At 33.4% G+C, this 18,807-nt stretch overlaps 1 protein-coding gene across 7 annotated transcripts; it reads left to right on the top strand.

Moving 5' to 3' along the window:
* Positions 1-3,137: 3,137 nt before the first annotated feature.
* On the top strand, positions 3,138-17,390 carry LOC311077640 (uncharacterized protein). Of its 7 annotated transcripts, XR_014604940.1 has the most exons (13): positions 3,139-3,368; positions 3,946-4,001; positions 4,245-4,326; positions 5,601-5,654; positions 12,455-12,478; positions 13,047-13,115; positions 13,388-13,541; positions 13,907-13,978; positions 14,432-14,510; positions 14,999-15,916; positions 16,057-16,168; positions 16,482-16,560; positions 17,050-17,390. XR_014604940.1 is itself a non-coding variant. In XM_084106227.1 (12 exons), exons 3-8 carry the CDS (start codon positions 4,318-4,320, stop codon positions 13,055-13,057), a joined length of 384 nt encoding a protein of 127 aa, XP_083962353.1. In that variant the 5' UTR covers positions 3,138-3,368; positions 3,946-4,001; positions 4,245-4,317; the 3' UTR covers positions 13,058-13,115; positions 13,388-13,541; positions 13,907-13,978; positions 14,432-14,510; positions 14,999-15,323. The 7 variants fall into 7 exon arrangements, 5 of the variants coding, with proteins under 5 accessions (XP_083962353.1, XP_083962354.1, XP_083962356.1 ...); XM_084106227.1 differs by lacking the exons at positions 16,057-16,168; positions 16,482-16,560; positions 17,050-17,390 and adding exons at positions 4,545-4,670; positions 11,062-11,221 and having other exon boundaries at positions 3,138-3,368; positions 14,999-15,323; XR_014604941.1 differs by lacking the exon at positions 12,455-12,478 and having other exon boundaries at positions 3,140-3,368.
* Positions 17,391-18,807: the final 1,417 nt, after the last annotated feature.

Genomic DNA, 18,807 nt, shown 5'->3' with positions numbered 1-18,807 from the left:
ACAATGTAACACTGGGTTACTGGTTTTCTTTGCAGTTTGCACATGGGTTAATCACATTCACTGTCTGTCATGTTACATCTATAAAGTTTAGCAGTCATGGCCTAATGGATAGAGTCAGAGTCGTCAGAGAGTCTCTATACAATTCTTTAAAAAATATAAAATTGCATCAATTATTCTTGAACTACCAAATAATTTAAAGGGAGAAGGTTACATTAAACACATACATTAGCTACATTTTTATGTTAAATCCACTATTGTTTTATATATACTTGTTCAATAGTATATACAGTGTTAATGCAATTACATCAGAAGTAACTAATTAAATAAAAAAATAAGAGTAATCCCTTACTTTACTTTTTCAAGGGAAAGGTAATTAATTTAAAGTAATTAATTCCTTATTAATGCATTACACCCAACATGTTTATTATTTATTATATTAATAATTATGTATAATGCACATAATATATATATATATATATATATATATATATATATATATATATATATATATATATATATATATATATATATAAGCTTTAATATTAAGCTTTTAAACTGATTAATCGAACGTGTATTCTTTTGAGCTCTTATTTAAATTCAGTTGATTCACATGCATTGATATAGTCAGATCTTTTCTTGCAGCTGCTATCTCTCGCTGCAGCAGAAGTGTTTGTGATTGGCTGTTCGCTGCACGTGACACATTTTCAGGCGCACACACTCGAATTAATCACAAACTCTGGATAATAAAACATGAGTTGACAGAGAACGTTTATCGATCCCGCTGAACTTGATCGAAACCATGTTGGATTCGTCTGATTTTGGCAATCTCGCAGTTTGTTTAACTAGCTTCGTGCAACGAGTGACTATACTGTAGCTAAAGTTCCAATCTGAAGTGGCCGTTTGGATCACACCTGATATGGGAACGATGAAATTTTTTTTTTTTTTCTTAGACCCTTCTTGTGCAATCCCCGTGGGAATTCACCCTAGAAAAGAAAGTGAAAGAAGGAAAGTTAGCGACACCATTCCGAGGCTCTAAACCGTCCATTTTTTGAGTATTTTACGAGCGCTCATTCTGTGGTAAGTTCAGTGCATTTTTCTCCCTCATGTAAATATGCTGTCATGAGAAATAGCTGCTGTTTGAGTTTTTTTGCTTTTATTTACATGGAATTTCAAATAATTTCGACAGATTTGACCAAAATGGCAGAAACGATAATAAAGTAAATTTTTAAGTAATATTTTTTATTTAGATCTTTGATATAACCTTATTGAAATTATAGACTGGAAGAATTATATCTACGAATATTTTAAGATAATGTGACCTCAACAAAAAAAAAAAAAAAAAAAAAGAGAAGAAAGTACTGTGAGTTTGAAGATATTTCTCTTCCAGGACATTTTAATGCATAAAGCCATAATTGTCGCCTTCGTACATTGTGAACAAAATCAGTGAACCAGTTATTGTCAATGTTGCCTATTGTAAAAACGCCAGAAAATGAGACACAATGTTTGTCATGTCATGACGCGATTTTACAATAAAAAAAACTGCTTCTGTTGTGGTAAACTTGGCACAGTACAAAGTCAGTGCTGAATACCGTACTTCTACTGACACTAGTAAAACTTGTTTTAAACCAACATGTATTACCCACAAAAAGCGTTTCAAACCGTGTATAGACTTCAAGTTCCTGTATTCACACACTGTTGTGGGAAAACATTAAAAGCGAAATAGACAATAAGAAATTGATGACTGTACCTGAGTTTATTGCACTTAAATGTACTGCTAAGAAAAGGAGTACCAGATTAGGATTATTTGGCTTGTAACAAAAGCTCAACCCTTTTCATAAAACCCAGCCGGCACATGACCGACCTTCAACGTTGAAATATGGTTGAAATAATGTCAGTTGTCATTTCAACGTTGAAACAACGTTGATATAACGTTTAATGCTAAATGGTTGAAAACCAACTGGTACATGACAAACCTTCAACGTTGAAATATGGTTGAAATAATGTCAGTTGTCATTTCAACGTTGAAACAACGTTGATATAGCGTTTAATGCTAAATGGTTGAAAACCAACTGGTACATGACCAACCTTCAACGTTGAAATAAGGTTGAAAAAATGACAGTTGTTGTTTCAATGTTGAAACTACGTTGAAATAATGTTTAATGCTAAATGGTTGAAAAAGGGTAATAAAAACACTTATAAATCAACTTTGATTTTTTTTTAAAGATATATGTTGAAATTAATGTATACAGAATAAATAATTTCTGCATTTTAAATTATTATTAAGATCATTATTATTTTATTATCATTTTGCATTTTTTATCATGAACCTCATCTCAGTAATTCATCTTATGAAATAAATGTGATCTGTTGTCAAGGTTTAAGTCTGCTGTATGCAGAATGATCAAACAGGAAAACAATTTTCTGTTATGAAATTTCTTTCTTTTATGTCTCTGTGTGTGCACAGTAGCCTACTATAACTTTAAATTCTGCGATTTCTGAGAGCAGTAGGCAAGGAATCTCAAGTGACAGCTTTCATTTTTTTTTGGTTTCTGAGTTGGGTGTTTAGGCCTACATCACCAAATCTAACTTTATCTTACCTGAATCACTGTCTTGTCTGCTAAAACATAGCACCTTTTTTCTAAACATGTCAGCAACGTTCCCAGAACTGGTTATTTTTGATTAACTGAGTTGCAGGAATTCAGCATAAGGGATATGTAAACGAGTTGAGATTAATAAATTGATAAAGCACGCAAACCGTTCACAGCAGCCGAAAACAAGCCAAATTTGAGGTGCACAAACTTTCTACAGCCTTTCAGAGAAATCAAGTGTTATATACTGATATATATATATATATATATAAATAATTTAGTATAATAATAATAATAATAATTCACACACACAAACAATAAGTTAATATAGACGAAGTTGATTATAATATACACTAGTTAATTATTGGAACCCAGATATTATTATTATTTTTTTTTTTAAATTGCCATTTAGTTATATAACGCAATTATTAGTATTGTAACGCAAGGTATCATTATAAATATAAATTGAATTTTTCAAAAATAAAATAAAAAACTTTTAATAGGCTAATTCATGAATGGGTCATAGAACTACACAATGAGTTTAAAATTCATGATTTAATATTAATGGTATTTTAAATGATGTTATATGTTTTAATTCTAGATGTTTATTTAAATACTGCGTGACTTTGAAGTGTTTTAATCCGCGTGCGCGTGAACATTCGAGTCGCATTCAAACACTGGAGCGAGCGCGCTGCGCGAGAGCAGATGGAAACGAGGAAACGTCATCAACTGACAAACAGCAGAACTCCCGTCTCTCGCTGTTGTTTTCACTGCTTTCAGGTGAGTTTAGTCAACAAATTCCCACAAATAATACATACAAACGTCCCTGACACCTTTATTGCGTGTAATTGACACGCTTCTTTTGAATATTTACTTTATATAAATGGTTTTGTGTCTTCAAAAAAGTCCGTTAGCATCTCAACCATTTTCACTTAGCTGCTAACTTACGTTAAGTTAAGGCTAACTAACCTTATAGACTGGAGCTCTTGTTTATGAAAGTTTGGGGTTTTAACCTTATCTTTGTGTAGATAACAGTTTTTGATTTGTTTTGCTGGTAATTTGTCAACAATGGGTGATAGGAAGTAAGCTAATTTATTTAGCCTAAAATACTGCACTGTACTGTTAATCAGTGACATCACTTACAAATTAGTGATTTAAAAAAAAGGTGATTTCAGGAGCAACAGAAAAAAAAACCCCTCTATTGATTAATCGTGATACTAATTTCATATGCATTTATTTCACAATACATTATCTAAAGAATTATAACGTTATATATATAAAATAAGCTCTGCTCTAGTTTGTAGATGTTCTATTGTAAATCCCATGTAACATTGTTGGCTCTGTTTTATTTCTCTAGGTCTGGTTTGAATTATGTTGGCCAATGAGACAGACACCATACTGTCCAACTCAGGGGTATTTATTTTGTATACATTTTTTTACTGATAAATACTGAAATTCTTTTTACTTTTAAATGCTAAATGTGGTTCAGGCACGTAAGTTATTTTTCACAGATATCTGGCCAGCTTATAAGTATGAGTATACTCATGGCTCATACTCTTAGCCTTGAAAATGTTTGAATTGATATCCCCAATGCAATATCAGGGGGTAAAGATATCATTAGAGTTCTTAAACTTATGGCTGTGCTCTTGTTATCAGATGAGATATAATCCGTAGCGTTTGGCCCTGTGATTCTTCAGGACAAGACCTTGATGCCATCCACACTCAGTAGATGAAGAAGGTGAGTTTCACAATAGCTGCCACTATCACAAATCAAGAGACCGAACACAACAGGCTTTCATCCATATGAACACACCCATTATGTAGGCATGGGTACTGAAACAATACTCATACTTATTTTCACTTAAACACAGTTTATGTCTTAAGTTTAAGCTTGTTGAATAATATGTCAAAAGAAATGCAATGGTCAGGATAATTGAGGGCCTTTTTCTATGACAGCAGACACATGAGATAATGCCTGAAGTGAGGCATTATCTCATGTGCCTCTGGAGGAGGACATACATTTTACACTTCAGGAGAAAGACAAAGATGAGCTCCAGGGCAGATTTAGCAATCATTATAAAGGTGAGTTCAGTGTTTCCATGCTTAAGTGACACTGTTTAATAAAGCAGAAACATTATGTGTTATTTAAAGTGATGATTTTACTTGTTTTATTATTAAAAGGTAATATTAAAGGTTAAAAATTACCCACGGTAATAGACCTGCACAATATTGCAAAAAACTGATATTGCAGTATTTCATTTTTTCTGCAATATAATGCAATATGAAAAACTATTTCACCAAATTACTTAAATAGCTGTATTTGGGAAATAATTAATCATTCTAGAATGATTGGTGTGATTTTGTAGGGGTTTCTGCACAGAAAATAATAAATTGCAAGAATAGGTTAAAAAAAAGTAACAAAGATGTAAAATAAAAATAATCCACGTAAGTCTAATTTAGGTACAGAAATTGAGTAATCAACTGTAAAATAACATGGCATAGTCCTGTCATAGCCTGACTTCACAGAGGCCTATACTGCAATATCTCTACCACAGATAAGTATGAATGATAAAACAATATGTTCATGGCTTTAATGCATCACATAACATGCTTGTTTATTACAGTGTGTCAGGTTGTGTGTGTCTTGCACCTGTTTTATGAGGACACCGTTTTATGAGGACATCATAAGTACATGTTCCTGATGTTTAACTTGACTACAGAATCTCAGTGTGTTGTGTTAGTTTGACAGAATCCTGGTCTATGAGGACACTAGTTTTACCGGGACACACATAATGGAATATTAGGATCGATACTGATAACCCATAATTCACAGCTCATTGTGGCTAATACCGATATCGAAAACTATTTGTGCTTGTTAGATTAAATATAATCATTGAAGAAGTTGGTAAAAATAACAACCTCTGTTGAAATTGGCTTTCAATAAGTAATACTAAAATTAGTATTTATTTGTCTTTTATATTTTTTTTATTTGCTCTTCTTTCCTTTTTTCAGATGATAACTGAGAATAATCAGATGAAACCTGAACAAGATACAGCAACTCTAAAGGTATCTAAGAAGTTTATAATATAAATGCAGGGTGAACTAGTATAGTTTCTCTCTCTTAATACAAATAAAGTATTAATATATTTATTTACTTATTTACTTTATTTGTAGAGGCAATTACATCAGCGGATGTTTTTTAGACTTGTCGAGCTTTATTAAATCGCTCCGCACTCAAAACAAATCTTTATTGTATAATTACTTTACTCATTTTAAGACTTTGTTTATCTTAATTTTACTGCAGTTGTGGCAGCATTATTTGGAGAAATAAAGTATGATATCTTCCTGGAACAGTAATTTAATTTGTTTCAACATTAACAAAAATTATATTATGACTTCAAAGTGAAAGAACATAAATGTAAAGGCCTCAATAATAGATTTAATAAAATATGACGGGAAAAAAGCTTCATAATTTGTTTTCAGAAATGCATAAACATACCTGGAGGAGGATCTGCTCCAGCGCTGTTACCTCACTAACTATTTCGTCGACTTGGGTGTCGTCAGAGTGCCACATTGCTGCCACATATTATTTCCGCTATTGCTATCAATTTTATGTACAAAATATGCCTTTATCCACATAAAATTGATATAGCCTAAGCCTATCATGACTATCATAGGCCTACATCTACGTTCAAAAAGCTGATATAGCAGCCCCTAATGGACATGTTATAAGATCAAATTCTAACCATACTATCCTACAGAAAAACAGATGAGTCCAGAATATGAACGCAATTTAATTACGTAAATTAAGTAGCCTATAAAATAAACAAATTATTGTGGCATTAATTAGCCCACAAACAATATTTATTTTAAATCCTAAACTAATTTATTTAAAGAAAAACACCAGCTTTCTCTAGTGTCGTGTTTCAGCCGCCCAGCCCACACAGCGCTTATGCTACTCGCCGTAGAAAATTCACGATTTAATTTGTTAAACATGAAGAGGACTTAACCGTCTGGCATGGCTGCTCGCCCTAACGTTAACCTAGATAAATGTTTGCTATTATTAAGCGCATATCCAAGTGTTTGTGCGGAGTGTGGAGCGCGCTCTATGACATGGAGGCGCCGGTGCCATCACTCGCATTTTCCTATCAACAGTGCGGAAACAACTTAAAATACTCCATCATTTCTGCTCATACAGAAAAGAATAATACATCAGTCGCAACTACTTTTATTTGTGTAAACCCACAACAACAAGAAAACGTTGTGCTTTTGTAAAATAAAAGGACGCGCTTTCATGATCTCCGTGAATTGGCGCGCATCTCAAAAATGAACTGAAAAAACAGCGTATCACTAGCCTCACATGAGAAATATATCTAAAAAGCTTGAAATGTTCACCAACGAAAAAAATCCAATCGAAAGGAAATACGTACGGTACTAGCCTAGGCTATCTGATGATGTAATCCTGTCCGATAAAAGGTGCATCTACTTTATAGCGGAGATGTATGGAGATGTTTGCAGTCGACACTGATTTAGAAAACACTAGTTTATTAATAAACAATTAAAATGCTTCGTTATTTTTTCAGACAAATTTATTATCAATAGCCTATAGCCTGCTTTTGCCGGTGCTTTGCAGCAATATTTATGTATGCGCTTGAGCACGGAATATAGGCTATAGCCTAACAAGGATTGAATATAAACGTGCGATTAATTGCTTAAATGAATGACTACTAGTCTAGAAAAAATCTTTAGTCTATGGCAACTCTTATCAATAACCTACATTTAATTGTTGACATTATTTAATTAGTAATTAGTATCCAGCTCTTTACATTACATTAGTTGAGTTGGCATAGTTAATGAACTAATAAAATAAAGTTTAAATTAAGATGATAACCATATATTTCAATATAGCATTGCTTATTCCACCATACAAAGGACTGTTTATAAGGTGACAATCCGTTAAACATTTGAAGATTGTAGGCTGTAGGCTATCTTGAAGATTTTTGTATTGTATCTTCTGTTATAAAGACGAAAATTTACATTTTGTTAATTAAAAAAAAAATATATATATATACACGAACACAATGTAAAAAATAAACATTGTTCTGTTATTCATTCAATCTTTATTAAGGACACAGAATCCCGGTCCATAGTGTTAAAGGAAAACAAACAAAAAGCAAAATAATAGTAATAAAAAAAACTTTTATATTTTATTATAAATTAATATTTTTTATTAAAATTAATTAATAATAAATAAAATAAAAACTATTACTATAAATCTGTTAGATGTGTTTTGACTTTGTCTAGGTAATAATTATTAACAAAATAATAAATCTTATAGTATATATATATATATATATATATATATATATATATATATATATATATATACATATAAACTTAGTACTGCCAGTAGCGGCAGTGTAATTAGCGTAGGCTACAAACAAATGTACTACTTCTAGGGATCTTAAACGTCGGGACTTCTACGTGTCAAATAGCATGCATCCACTTCTTTGTCAGACAGTCATAGCTTGGAAAAGCATTAAAACTGAAATATGGTTGTCACTGCTTATTAGCAGTGCTCGCTGAGCTCCGCTTTGGTCCGAGTCGCGCGGTGCAAGCCATTGAAATATAGGCCTATTGGTTTCATTTCATAGCGCAGCGCGGTCCGCGTCCTATCTGAAAGGGCCATTAGTGACTGAGAGTACTTGGTGTGATAATGTAATGTAAGTATTGCATGCCATGTCCCTTATGTCACGTTCATTTGTGGAATATGCAGTGAACATCGCCAAAATTACAGAACTATAATGTGCAAATTAACCTGCAAACGTTAGCCCAGTGCATAACAACAGTCGTTGATTGCTGAACTGAAATCAGTCAGTGTCATAAGTAGTATACTGTTACTGTAAGGTTTAGGATGGCCCTATGCAATATTTGCACTGCTCTGTTCCAGTAAATGTATTAGCTAACGTTATGTCTTGGCAAGGAAATACATTTATCAGGCAGGTGCCTGTGCACTCAGATATTGTTCAAACCTTGTCTATATCAAGAATGTGTCCCAAAACTGGAAGGCCTGTCAAATATTTCTGTTCAAATCCTAAGTCTTCATATTTTAAATTAATTCAGTTTTACAGCCTATAAATCACATTATCTGGTAAGCAATATTTGGACATTAATATAATGAAAAGTATATTATTCATATGTTTTAGGCTATATACTTAGTAGTGTTGTCACGATACCAAAAATATTGTTTCGATACCGATACCAAGTCAAGTATTGCGATTTCGATACTTTTTCGATACTTTTCCTGAAAGGGAGAAACACTCTCAAATATCATTGCTGTGCTTTATTTTAAAACCGGGACAACATTCTAATCATATAACACACTAATAAATGAACATATGAACAGCAGATATATTAAACATTTGAACAAAATATGAAATATAAAAATATAAAAAATAAATTAGAGCAATGACATTCAAGGTACATTTTTTTTATAAATTTAGCAGCATTATCTCATTTATCATAAGAAACATAAGAGCTTTATCTTGATTCTGAACTTTGAATAAAAATATGAACAGCGATTATATTAAACAATGTTTAATATTGGTAACATATGATAAGCCTCATTGGTGATATATTTGACATGTGGGGAGAGAGTTGTGGAAGGCCTATACTTCATGTTAAACATAAATATATAGCAGCAAAGACAACGTCGGCAGTGTTGACGGCAAAATAGGCTACAGAATAATTTGTTCTGTATTGAGAGGTGCAATATTTGAAAATCGATAATATTTTTTAAAATTACATTTATATTGTATTTATGTCAAAACTTTCAAACATCAAAATGTCATTTATTAATATGTATTCGTGTCAAAATGACATAGAAACATTTCCTATTCTATTTTGCCTGGGAACGCTTCCAACACGCTTGCGTGACGCGTGAAAAATAGGCGTCGGTTCTATTTCTAGAATGCACGCGTTTTCCGCGCGTCTCGAGCTGCGCCCAGACTCGTGTGTCACGCAGGCAGTTAACATGGGAGCCGAAATAAAAACGGACACAACACGCAGCCAGTGTGTCGCCGGCCTTACAAATCTGGAACGCGGTCATTCTTAGAAGTATCGATACTAATAAATTAAGGAATCGTGACGTTTTTAATTTCCGATTTACTTTTTAAGTATTGGTGCACCGTGCAACAGAGCAAGGTAGGCAACGTACTTCCATATGTCACTCCTCGCGTCATCTTTTTCTACGAGTCGTGGACCACTTGTGCTCGCACATGCAGCCATCTCGCTGTAGTGTTTTGTCACATGACACTGGCAGCGGCAGGTTCTTTGCTGCGTGCGTCAGGGAAAAAACACAGACGTCCATAGGGAGGCGTTTTTTTTTTTTTTTTTTTTTTTTTTTTTTTTTTTTTTTTAAGTATCGATACTGATAAATTTAGGTATCGTGACGTTTTTAATTTCCGAGTATCGTGATACTTTTGAAGTATCGGTACACCGTGCAACACTAATACTTAGTGATACATTTTGAAGAATAAAACTTGTGATTGGCTTAAATATTAGGGTTGCACAATATATCGAAATATTGCAAATGTATATATTACAATATGCATAATTGCATATCGCAGCGGCTTGCAATAACTGGGGTCATGAACAAAAGACAAAAAAAAATGCTCACTGCTTTTGTCTGAATAGGCTAACTTTTGTAGCTTTAATAAGAATCAGTATATTTAATTCATGCAGTGAAAACTAAGCAGTGTTTATTTTTACATTTGATTAATCAGTTTCTGTTGTTAAATAAACCTAATGTAGGATAACCTGAACCCCTAAACCCCAGTGATGTTAATGCAGCTTGGGTTTACCTTTACAGTCTCTAGAAGATTTGCCCCTATTCAGTTTTCATCAAAACAGATACCATTAGAGATGACTGTACCATATACCATACATAATGCTGAAAATAATGCATTGTTTGATAAAAATGATGATTGCAAAATAATGCTGTAGAAACATTTAAACTGATATGGTTATTGTAGACTTTGTCAGTTTGAACGAGTGAGGCCATTCTCTGTTGATCTCTCACCTACAGAACTTCACTGGATTTTTTTTTTTTTTTTAGCACCAATCTGATTAAATTCTAGAGACACTTGTCTGTAAAAATCCCAGGAAATCCCCAGAAATAGAAACTCAAACCAGCATTTGACACCGGAAGCAATCATTTATGTTCACACACACACACACACACACACACACACACACACACACACACACACACACACACACAGTCCAGTCTGTGGATGGAAATACTTTGATGAGAGATTCACAGAGAATGGCAAAAAAATGTCCATGGTAACACATGTATCTCTCAGATAAAGTCTATTTATGATTATAGGTTAATAGAAATTTTTTTTGTGTGTGTGTGTGTGTGTGCAGTTAGTTGGGAATTAATGTGAACACTGATCTCCTTTTTTATTAGATTTGCCAGCTGTCACTTCTGGGTGGTCATAAACTGGAAGACACAGTAAGGAAAATGTTGAGCCACTTTTTGACAAACAAACTGGCTTCATCATTTAACTGGGCAGGACGTGGACAAAAGAGGAGCTTCGAGACCTCAAATCTCTCGAAGATAATGTTCCGTAAGTAATAGACTAACTAATACTAAAAGCGCTTTTCACACCATCTTTTTTTAACAGTTTTACCAAATCATTTAGGAAAGTTTCCTGCAGTCAATAATTTTATGTAGGGGTGTGACGATAACCGCATTATCGCGTTAATGAGATGCCTACCGCGGTGTGAGGTCATCACTGCACTTTTTTTTTTTTTTCTGAAAGTTACAGGAGTGCATATGGTGTGTGATATGAACTATAAACACATTAATCTTATAATTTACTGTATTCCGCGAGTCCTATGTTCAAGAGCTTCTGGAGAAAAAAAAAAAAAAACGTTTCCTGTGCAAGGGAGGGACAGTCCATTAAACATATGGGGGATTTATTTTTTGTGTGTGTCTGATTATTATTAATTAACTGCTAGGTTTCAGTACTTGTGATGTTTACAGATAATGTTCAATTAAATACACACATAGGCATAAAAGACAAAAGCATAAAGTAAACAGTTGGAGTTGGATTTTAATTGCAAGTAGCAATACTTCTCTTATGTCATATAGGCAATAACAGTTGACGGCGCTAGCCAAATGACATTATTCAAAAAATGGCCACGAATCTAGTGTCTAAGCCAAATACTGTGTCGCCTATTTGGGAACATTTTGGCTTTGAGGCAGGTGACAAGGGGCAGCCGGTGAACTTGGACAAGGCAGTATGCCGTATTTGTCGCAACAATGTATCCGTCTCGCGAGGAAATACCACTAATTTAAGATCACATCTTAGAATTAACCATCCTGTGACGTTTGCCGGACTTTGGTGCAGCACACCAACCTGGCCGGCGACACCCTGGCTGTGTGGCGTGAGCGTCTCAGCTGCTGCGTGGCTTATCCATTTTTATTTCGGCTCCCATGTTAACAGGTTAGAGTTTGCACACTGCCTGCATGAGACGCGCGTCTCAGGCGCAGCTCGAGCCGCGAGGAAAATGCGTGCATGCTAGAAATAGAACTGACGCCTATTTTTCACGCAACAGGCACGCGTTTAGGAAGCGTTTCCAGGCAAAATAGAATAGGAAAAGATGTTTATATGTAATTTTGACACGAATAATGTATCGGTTCCAAACCGCGAGATTTGTTGCTTCTTCACCGCGGTAAGAAAAAATCCCATACCGTCACAGCCCTAATTTTATCTCTTAAAACTCATCTTTGATCAACAAAAAGAAAAGGCAAAAGTCAAAGCGCTACTCTTTAATTTTGTTCCTAATGTTTTCAGGTGCATTGAGAAGTACAGCACAAGGTAAAGAGGCTTCCAAGGTAGACTTTTCTGAGGCAGTCAAAAAATGGTTGCGTTACGCTCCAGACAGAGATGGTGGCAGTGGCAGAAGATCATCTGTTATTTAATTGTTAATTTTTTTGTGTCAATCTAAATTAATTACAGTTATTATTATATAGTATATAGTATTGTTATATAGTTTAGGTAATAATCTGTGTATCTAATATCTGTAATTAATCTGTATAGGCCATCATGTTTCTCAATTGTTAAAATACGGATAAATTGTGTATACTTTGAGTTGTTAAATTAATTATAAGTATATTATATGTTAATTGAAATTATATGAAAAATATTAATATGTAATATTACAGTATAACACTCTTTTTACTGAAATATTTAAGGTTTAAACATTTTTAAATTACCCCAGGCTGTTTCAGTGAGAAAAGTTCTATAGGGTAAATAATCAACTAAATGAGGTAGGCTACAAATATAATGTTACATTGCTTGTAGTTATAATAATTGTTTGAACTATTATGCTAACAGATATTGTGGTCAACAATACATTTTATTTATTCATTTTATTTCTCTATAGGTCTATTTTGAGGTATTTGCCAGCAATGAGACTGACACCATACAGCAGAGTTATTCGTTCCACTTAAAGGTATTTATGCATGCATGTATATCTATACTTGTTTACTTATTAATGCTAAATGGTTCAGGGGCTCAACAACTTTAGGCATGCAAGTTATTTTTAAGCAAAAATCTCATTTTAACCCACTACCTATTATACATGCATATAGCAGCAAATATAAATAACGACAAAAGCAATAGCCTACTTTGTGTAAAAAAAAAAAAAAAAAACCTTCTCGACCATTGTGGTTTACCTGACTGTTTTTTCTTTGTGAGGAAAAACTGTGTCTTTGTACTTTGCAGGATTTATAGGTTGATTATATCTCGAAAGCTCATCACTCACTTGAACAGTGGATTTGGATTTCAGCCGTGCAGGTTGTGGAAATAGACGAGATGGTGGAAGACAACTGAGAGTTCGTAGGAAGCGTCATAGGAAGCATAGGAACTCGAACTTGAGGTAGGCTATTCTAGACAAACATACACGTTTTTTGCAACCTCATAAAATAAATAAGTTACCTCTGTGTGTGTGTGTGTGTGTGTGTGTGTGTGTGTTTTTGTACTGCTTCACCATTAGCGTAGCGATATTAGCATGTATTTCAATGTAAGTTAACTTAGTACCATCTGACATTGCTGTGTTTTGCTGTTGGTAACGTTAACTTATGTGTTTAATGTTGTCAGCTAACATTAGTTTAAAAACGCATGAGAGGTAACAAAAAGTGTGGGAATGAGTAAAGTGGTAAAACCGTCATTTATTCAGTTTACATAACCTCTTCAAACACTGATAACGATATTGAAAATATATTTGTTTACATTTTTTTTTAGATCAAGCAGCATTGAAATAAAATTATTTATCGGGGGAGAACACCCAACAGAAAGACCCATTCACCAACTACAGTAAGTCAATTTTACCCACTGTTCGAAAACCTACACTGGGATTAATAGTATTAAGTATGATTTTCATCTTTAAAATAAGACATTTAACGTTACTGATAGAAAGTAGGATAAAAAAATAGGATAAATGCGGCTGCAGGTAAAATTATTTGATGGTTTGATTTTGGTGTACCATTTGGCTTTTTTGTGTGTGCTTCCCTTGCTATGATACACATTTCTGATGGGATTGCCATGCTTTAAGTGTATGTTTACATTTTTAATTATGTAGGCTAATACTAACAGTCTCAAAGATGACAACTCAGTTCATGTTGTGTGAATGTTATAATGGCAAACGTTTTTACAATTTAAATCAATTTTTAAGATTGTTTAAAGGAATGGTAAAAAACAAACAAAAAAAAACTGCTTTTTATGGACTATAATAATTAAGTACAATAATTTCTTCTTTCCCCCCTTCAGATTCGCAAAGGATCCAGATGATTACTGGCAATTTGGTGGAGGATTATTCTTTAGCTGCTACATTGCACTATCACTTCTGGTACAGATTCATTGGCCTTTTGTGTTTTTATTTTATTTTACTTGATTTAATAAATTACTTTTAATTAGTACAATGTATGGTTAGGATTCTGAATTAAAACAGTGTAATGTTCTCCACAAATATTATCAGAAATATATAATTGTTGAAACAATATAAACCTGCATTGAAAGATATAAAGAACAACAGACCTCAACCCTCTCAGCTCAACACCACAATTTGTTGATTTCTTCATCTGGTTTAAGGATGAAATCATGACCTTATGATTATAGTAACCGTAACTGACACATGGAGTAATAGTACATTTTTTACAATTCCACCTTGGGGCTCTGAAGAATTTCTTGTGTAAATGTACATCTGAATACATTAAAATATGTGTTTTAGAATGGATAGTGTTGTATACTTTGTTTTCTACCCGACAAATTGAACTGTAAAGTGAAAATCTTGTACATGATTTATTGTGTATTCAGTGTTTTTGCTTTTATTTATAGGATAGTAGCAGACAGCGGGCACGAAGTGAAGAGGAAGTGATGGCATCGGAATGGACCTCGAGCTGGGACGCTGTCGGAGCACTGCACAAGGCTGTCACATTTTATTGAGAATTTAAAAACTTATTTTTTTTACTGTACACTTTAAATATTAAATGTTTAATTTAAGGGTTACTGTAATTGAACAAAAACTGTCTTTAAATATTCCATTTAGATGTTTACTTCTTTTAACATTACTTTGAAAACGCTGCAATTTAAAGTTTGAGATGGTTTTTCTTTTTGTATTTTTAGACTTGTTTTTTCAGAATAAAACTTTTTACAATCTTGAGCATGTGTTAACTCATTATTTAATGTGTTTAATTAAGCCATTGCCGCCAGTCATTTGACAGTTAACACTTTTTATTGTACAGTATGGACAGTTAATCACAAATTCAGTCAGCATTGTAATGATGACTCATGTTCCAACTGCAAACTAGTTTGTAATTGAATGTACAATTGTATTTTCGCATGATGAACGGTAAGACGGTGAAACAACGTCACAATATCAACGTTGATCCGTTTTGCAAAATCGAAAGGTAATTCACCGTTGATTCAACCAAGGTACCTGACGTTGTTTCAACGGTGAATCAACGTTGAAATGCCGGCTGGGATCTGACACTGCTGTGTTTTGCTGTTGGTAACGTACTTATGTGTTTAATATTGTCAGCTAACATTAGTTTAAAAACGCATGAGAGGTAAAAAAAAAAGTGTGGGAATGAGTAAAGTGGTAAAACCGTCATTTATTCAGTTTACATAACCTCTTCAAACACTGATAACGATATTGAAAATATATTTGTTTACATTTTTTTTTAGATCAAGCATTGGAATAAAATTATTTATCGGGAGAGAACACCCAACAGAAAGATCCATTCACCAACTACAGTAAGTCAATTTTACCCACTGTTCGAAAACCTACACTGGGATTAATAGTATTAAGTATGATTTTCATCTTTAAAGTAAGACATTTAACGTTACTTTTAGAAAGTCTGAGTAACTTTTTGTCCTTTTGTCTTCTGCTGAAGTGGCTTACTGAAAGTGGATTCATGTCACCTTCATCAGTCCTTTCTTTAATCACTGGAAACCATCAAGGGAAAGACCCTCAGATGTGTCATAATAGGATAAATGCGGCTGCAGGTAAAATTATTTGATGGTTTGATTTTGGTGTACCATTTGGCTTTTTTGTGTGTGCTTCCCTTGCTATGATACACATTTCTGATGGGATTGCCATGCTTTAAGTGTATGTTTACATTTTTAATTATGTAGGCTAATACTAACAGTCTCAAAGATGACAACTCAGTTCATGTTGTGTGAATGTTATAATGGCAAACGTTTTTACAATTTAAATCAATTTTTAAGATTGTTTAAAGGAATGGTAAAAAACATAAACAAAAAAACCCCTGCTTTTTATGGACTTTTCATTGAATAATTTCTTCTTTCCCCCCTTCAGATTCGCAAAGGATCCAGATGATTACTGGCAATTTGGTGGAGGATTATTCTTTAGCTGCTACATTGCACTATCACTTCTGGTACAGATTCATTGGCCTTTTGTGTGTTTTTTTTTATTTTACTTGATTTAATAAATTACTTTTAATTAGTACAATGTATGGTTAGGATTCTGAATTAAAACAGTGTAATGTTCTCCACAAATATTATCAGAAATATATAATTGTTGAAACAATATAAACCTGCATTGAAAGATATAAAGAACAGCAGACCTCAACCCTCTCAGCTCAACACCACAATTTGTTGATTTCTTCATCTGGTTTAAGGATGAAATCATGACCTTATGATTATAGTAACCGTAACTGACACATGGAGTAAAAGTAATTTTTTTACAATTCCACCTTGGGGCTCTGAAGAATTTCTTGTGTAAATGTACATCTGAATACATTAAAATAAGTGTTTTAGAATGGATAGTGTTGTATACTTTGTTTTCTACCCGACAAATTGAACTGTAAAGTGAAAATCTTATACATGATTTATTTTGTATTCAGTGTTTTTGCTTTTATTTATAGGATAGTAGCAGACAGCGGGCACGAAGTGAAGAGGAAGTGATGGCATCGGAATGGACCTCGAGCTGGGACTCTGTCGGAGCACTGCACAAGGCTGTCACATTTTATTGAGAATTTAAAAACTTATTTTTTTTACTGTACACTTTAAATATTAAATGTTTAATTTAAGGGTTACTGTAATTGAACAAAAACTGTCTTTAAATATTCCATTTAGATGTTTACTTCTACAGGTTTTTAACATTACTTTGAAAACGCTGCAATTTAAAGTTTGAGATGTTTTTCTTTTTTTTCTTTTTTGTATTTTTCGACTTGTTTTTTCAGAATAAAACTTTTTACAATCTTGAGCCTGTGTTAACTCATTATTTAATGTGTTTAATTAAGCCATTGCCGCCAGTCATTTAACAGTTAACATTTTTTATTGTACAGTATGGACAGTTAATCACAAATTCAGTCAGCATTGTCATGACTCACGTTCCAACTGCAAACTAGTTTGTAATTGAATGTACAATTTTCCCATTAGATACTGTGTCTAGGGTAGTATTGCAAATTATGCATAGCAAGTTACATAATTACAGTTGCTTTGATTTTCTGTACAAATGTAATGTCTTCAGAGAGTACAGTGAACAGGAAACTCAATCTATAGTTTATTCAATGTTGAAAAATAAGATATAAGGTATTATTTTTCAACGTTGTTTCGTTTTGCAAAATCAATTCAACCTCAACGTTGCTGCAAGACGGTGAAACAACGTCACGGAATCAACGGTGAAACAACGTCACGAAATCAACGGTGAAACAACGTCACGATTTCAACGTTGAATCGTTTTGCAAAATCGAATCATAATCCAACGTTGATTCAACCTTGGTCCCTGACGTTGATTCAACGTTGAATCAACGTTGAAATGCCGGCTGGGTAGGCTTCTCCATTTCCTTACAGAGGATTTCAAACCGGACGATATTGAATGTGCAAATAGAAATGAAAACATTGATAGTGTTGGCGCGCTTTTCTAAAATGATGTGTTGAAAACAACCTGTAAAAAGAGTTGTTAAAAATGACACGTTTTGTAGATTTTAACATGTGTGTGCTCAGGGAGGGACAAGCACATGTTGTGTCAAATTTAACACACAACCTGTGTCGATTCTTAACACATCTCTGTGTTTATAAGGACTACACATTTTGTATTACCTTTAACACATCTAATGTGTTATTCCTCTTACACAGAAGTGTGTTGAAACCTTTTACACACTAATGTGTTATAGTTACACAACTTTGTGTCAGATATGTGTCACATGTGACTGTAGTCGGTGTGTATTTGCCAGAGTTACTTCCTGTGTTTTTACAACTGAGTGTTTAGATGAAACTGAAACGTATTGTTTACTTTTTTTTATGGAGTCCAGTGATGATTAATAAAGCGTTTGTTTGAACATTTGGATGGTTTAGAGATCATGAATCTACATAGACAAGCTCTTATTGAGAATTAACAGAGGTTTGATGTTTCATGGAATGTTTTATTTGAAGTCACCAGAATCGTGATTAATGGCTCCTTTATTTGAGCTCTTGACCCTTTACTCTTCTTTTAGATTTTCTCTGGCTGCTGTTACTGTATTTTAATAAAATATATTTGTTATGGCGAGAGAAAATTAGATCAGATGTTTGAATGTTTAAGAACAAGAACATTGAAAAAGACAAAACACCTGTTAATCTTTAAGATTTTATATTTTTTATTTATTTATTATTAATGTATTGTTTTATTTATTTTAGAG

The sequence above is a fragment of the Abramis brama genome (assembly GCF_963993115.1).
Source record: "Abramis brama genome assembly, chromosome: 2".
NCBI lineage: Eukaryota > Metazoa > Chordata > Actinopteri > Cypriniformes > Leuciscidae > Abramis > Abramis brama.
The sequence above is the reverse complement of the archived record's forward strand: the minus strand, read 5'-3'. Positions and strand labels throughout refer to the sequence as shown.

Excerpts from the sequence above, each read along its gene's own strand:
- LOC311077640 (XM_084106226.1), top strand. Across the intron at positions 4,671-5,600 it reads ATTTAGCAATCATTATAAAG|ATGATAACTGAGAATAATCA; the intron begins GTGAGTTCAGTG and ends TCCTTTTTTCAG. Across the intron at positions 5,655-11,061 it reads AAGATACAGCAACTCTAAAG|ATTTGCCAGCTGTCACTTCT; the intron begins GTATCTAAGAAG and ends CTTTTTTATTAG.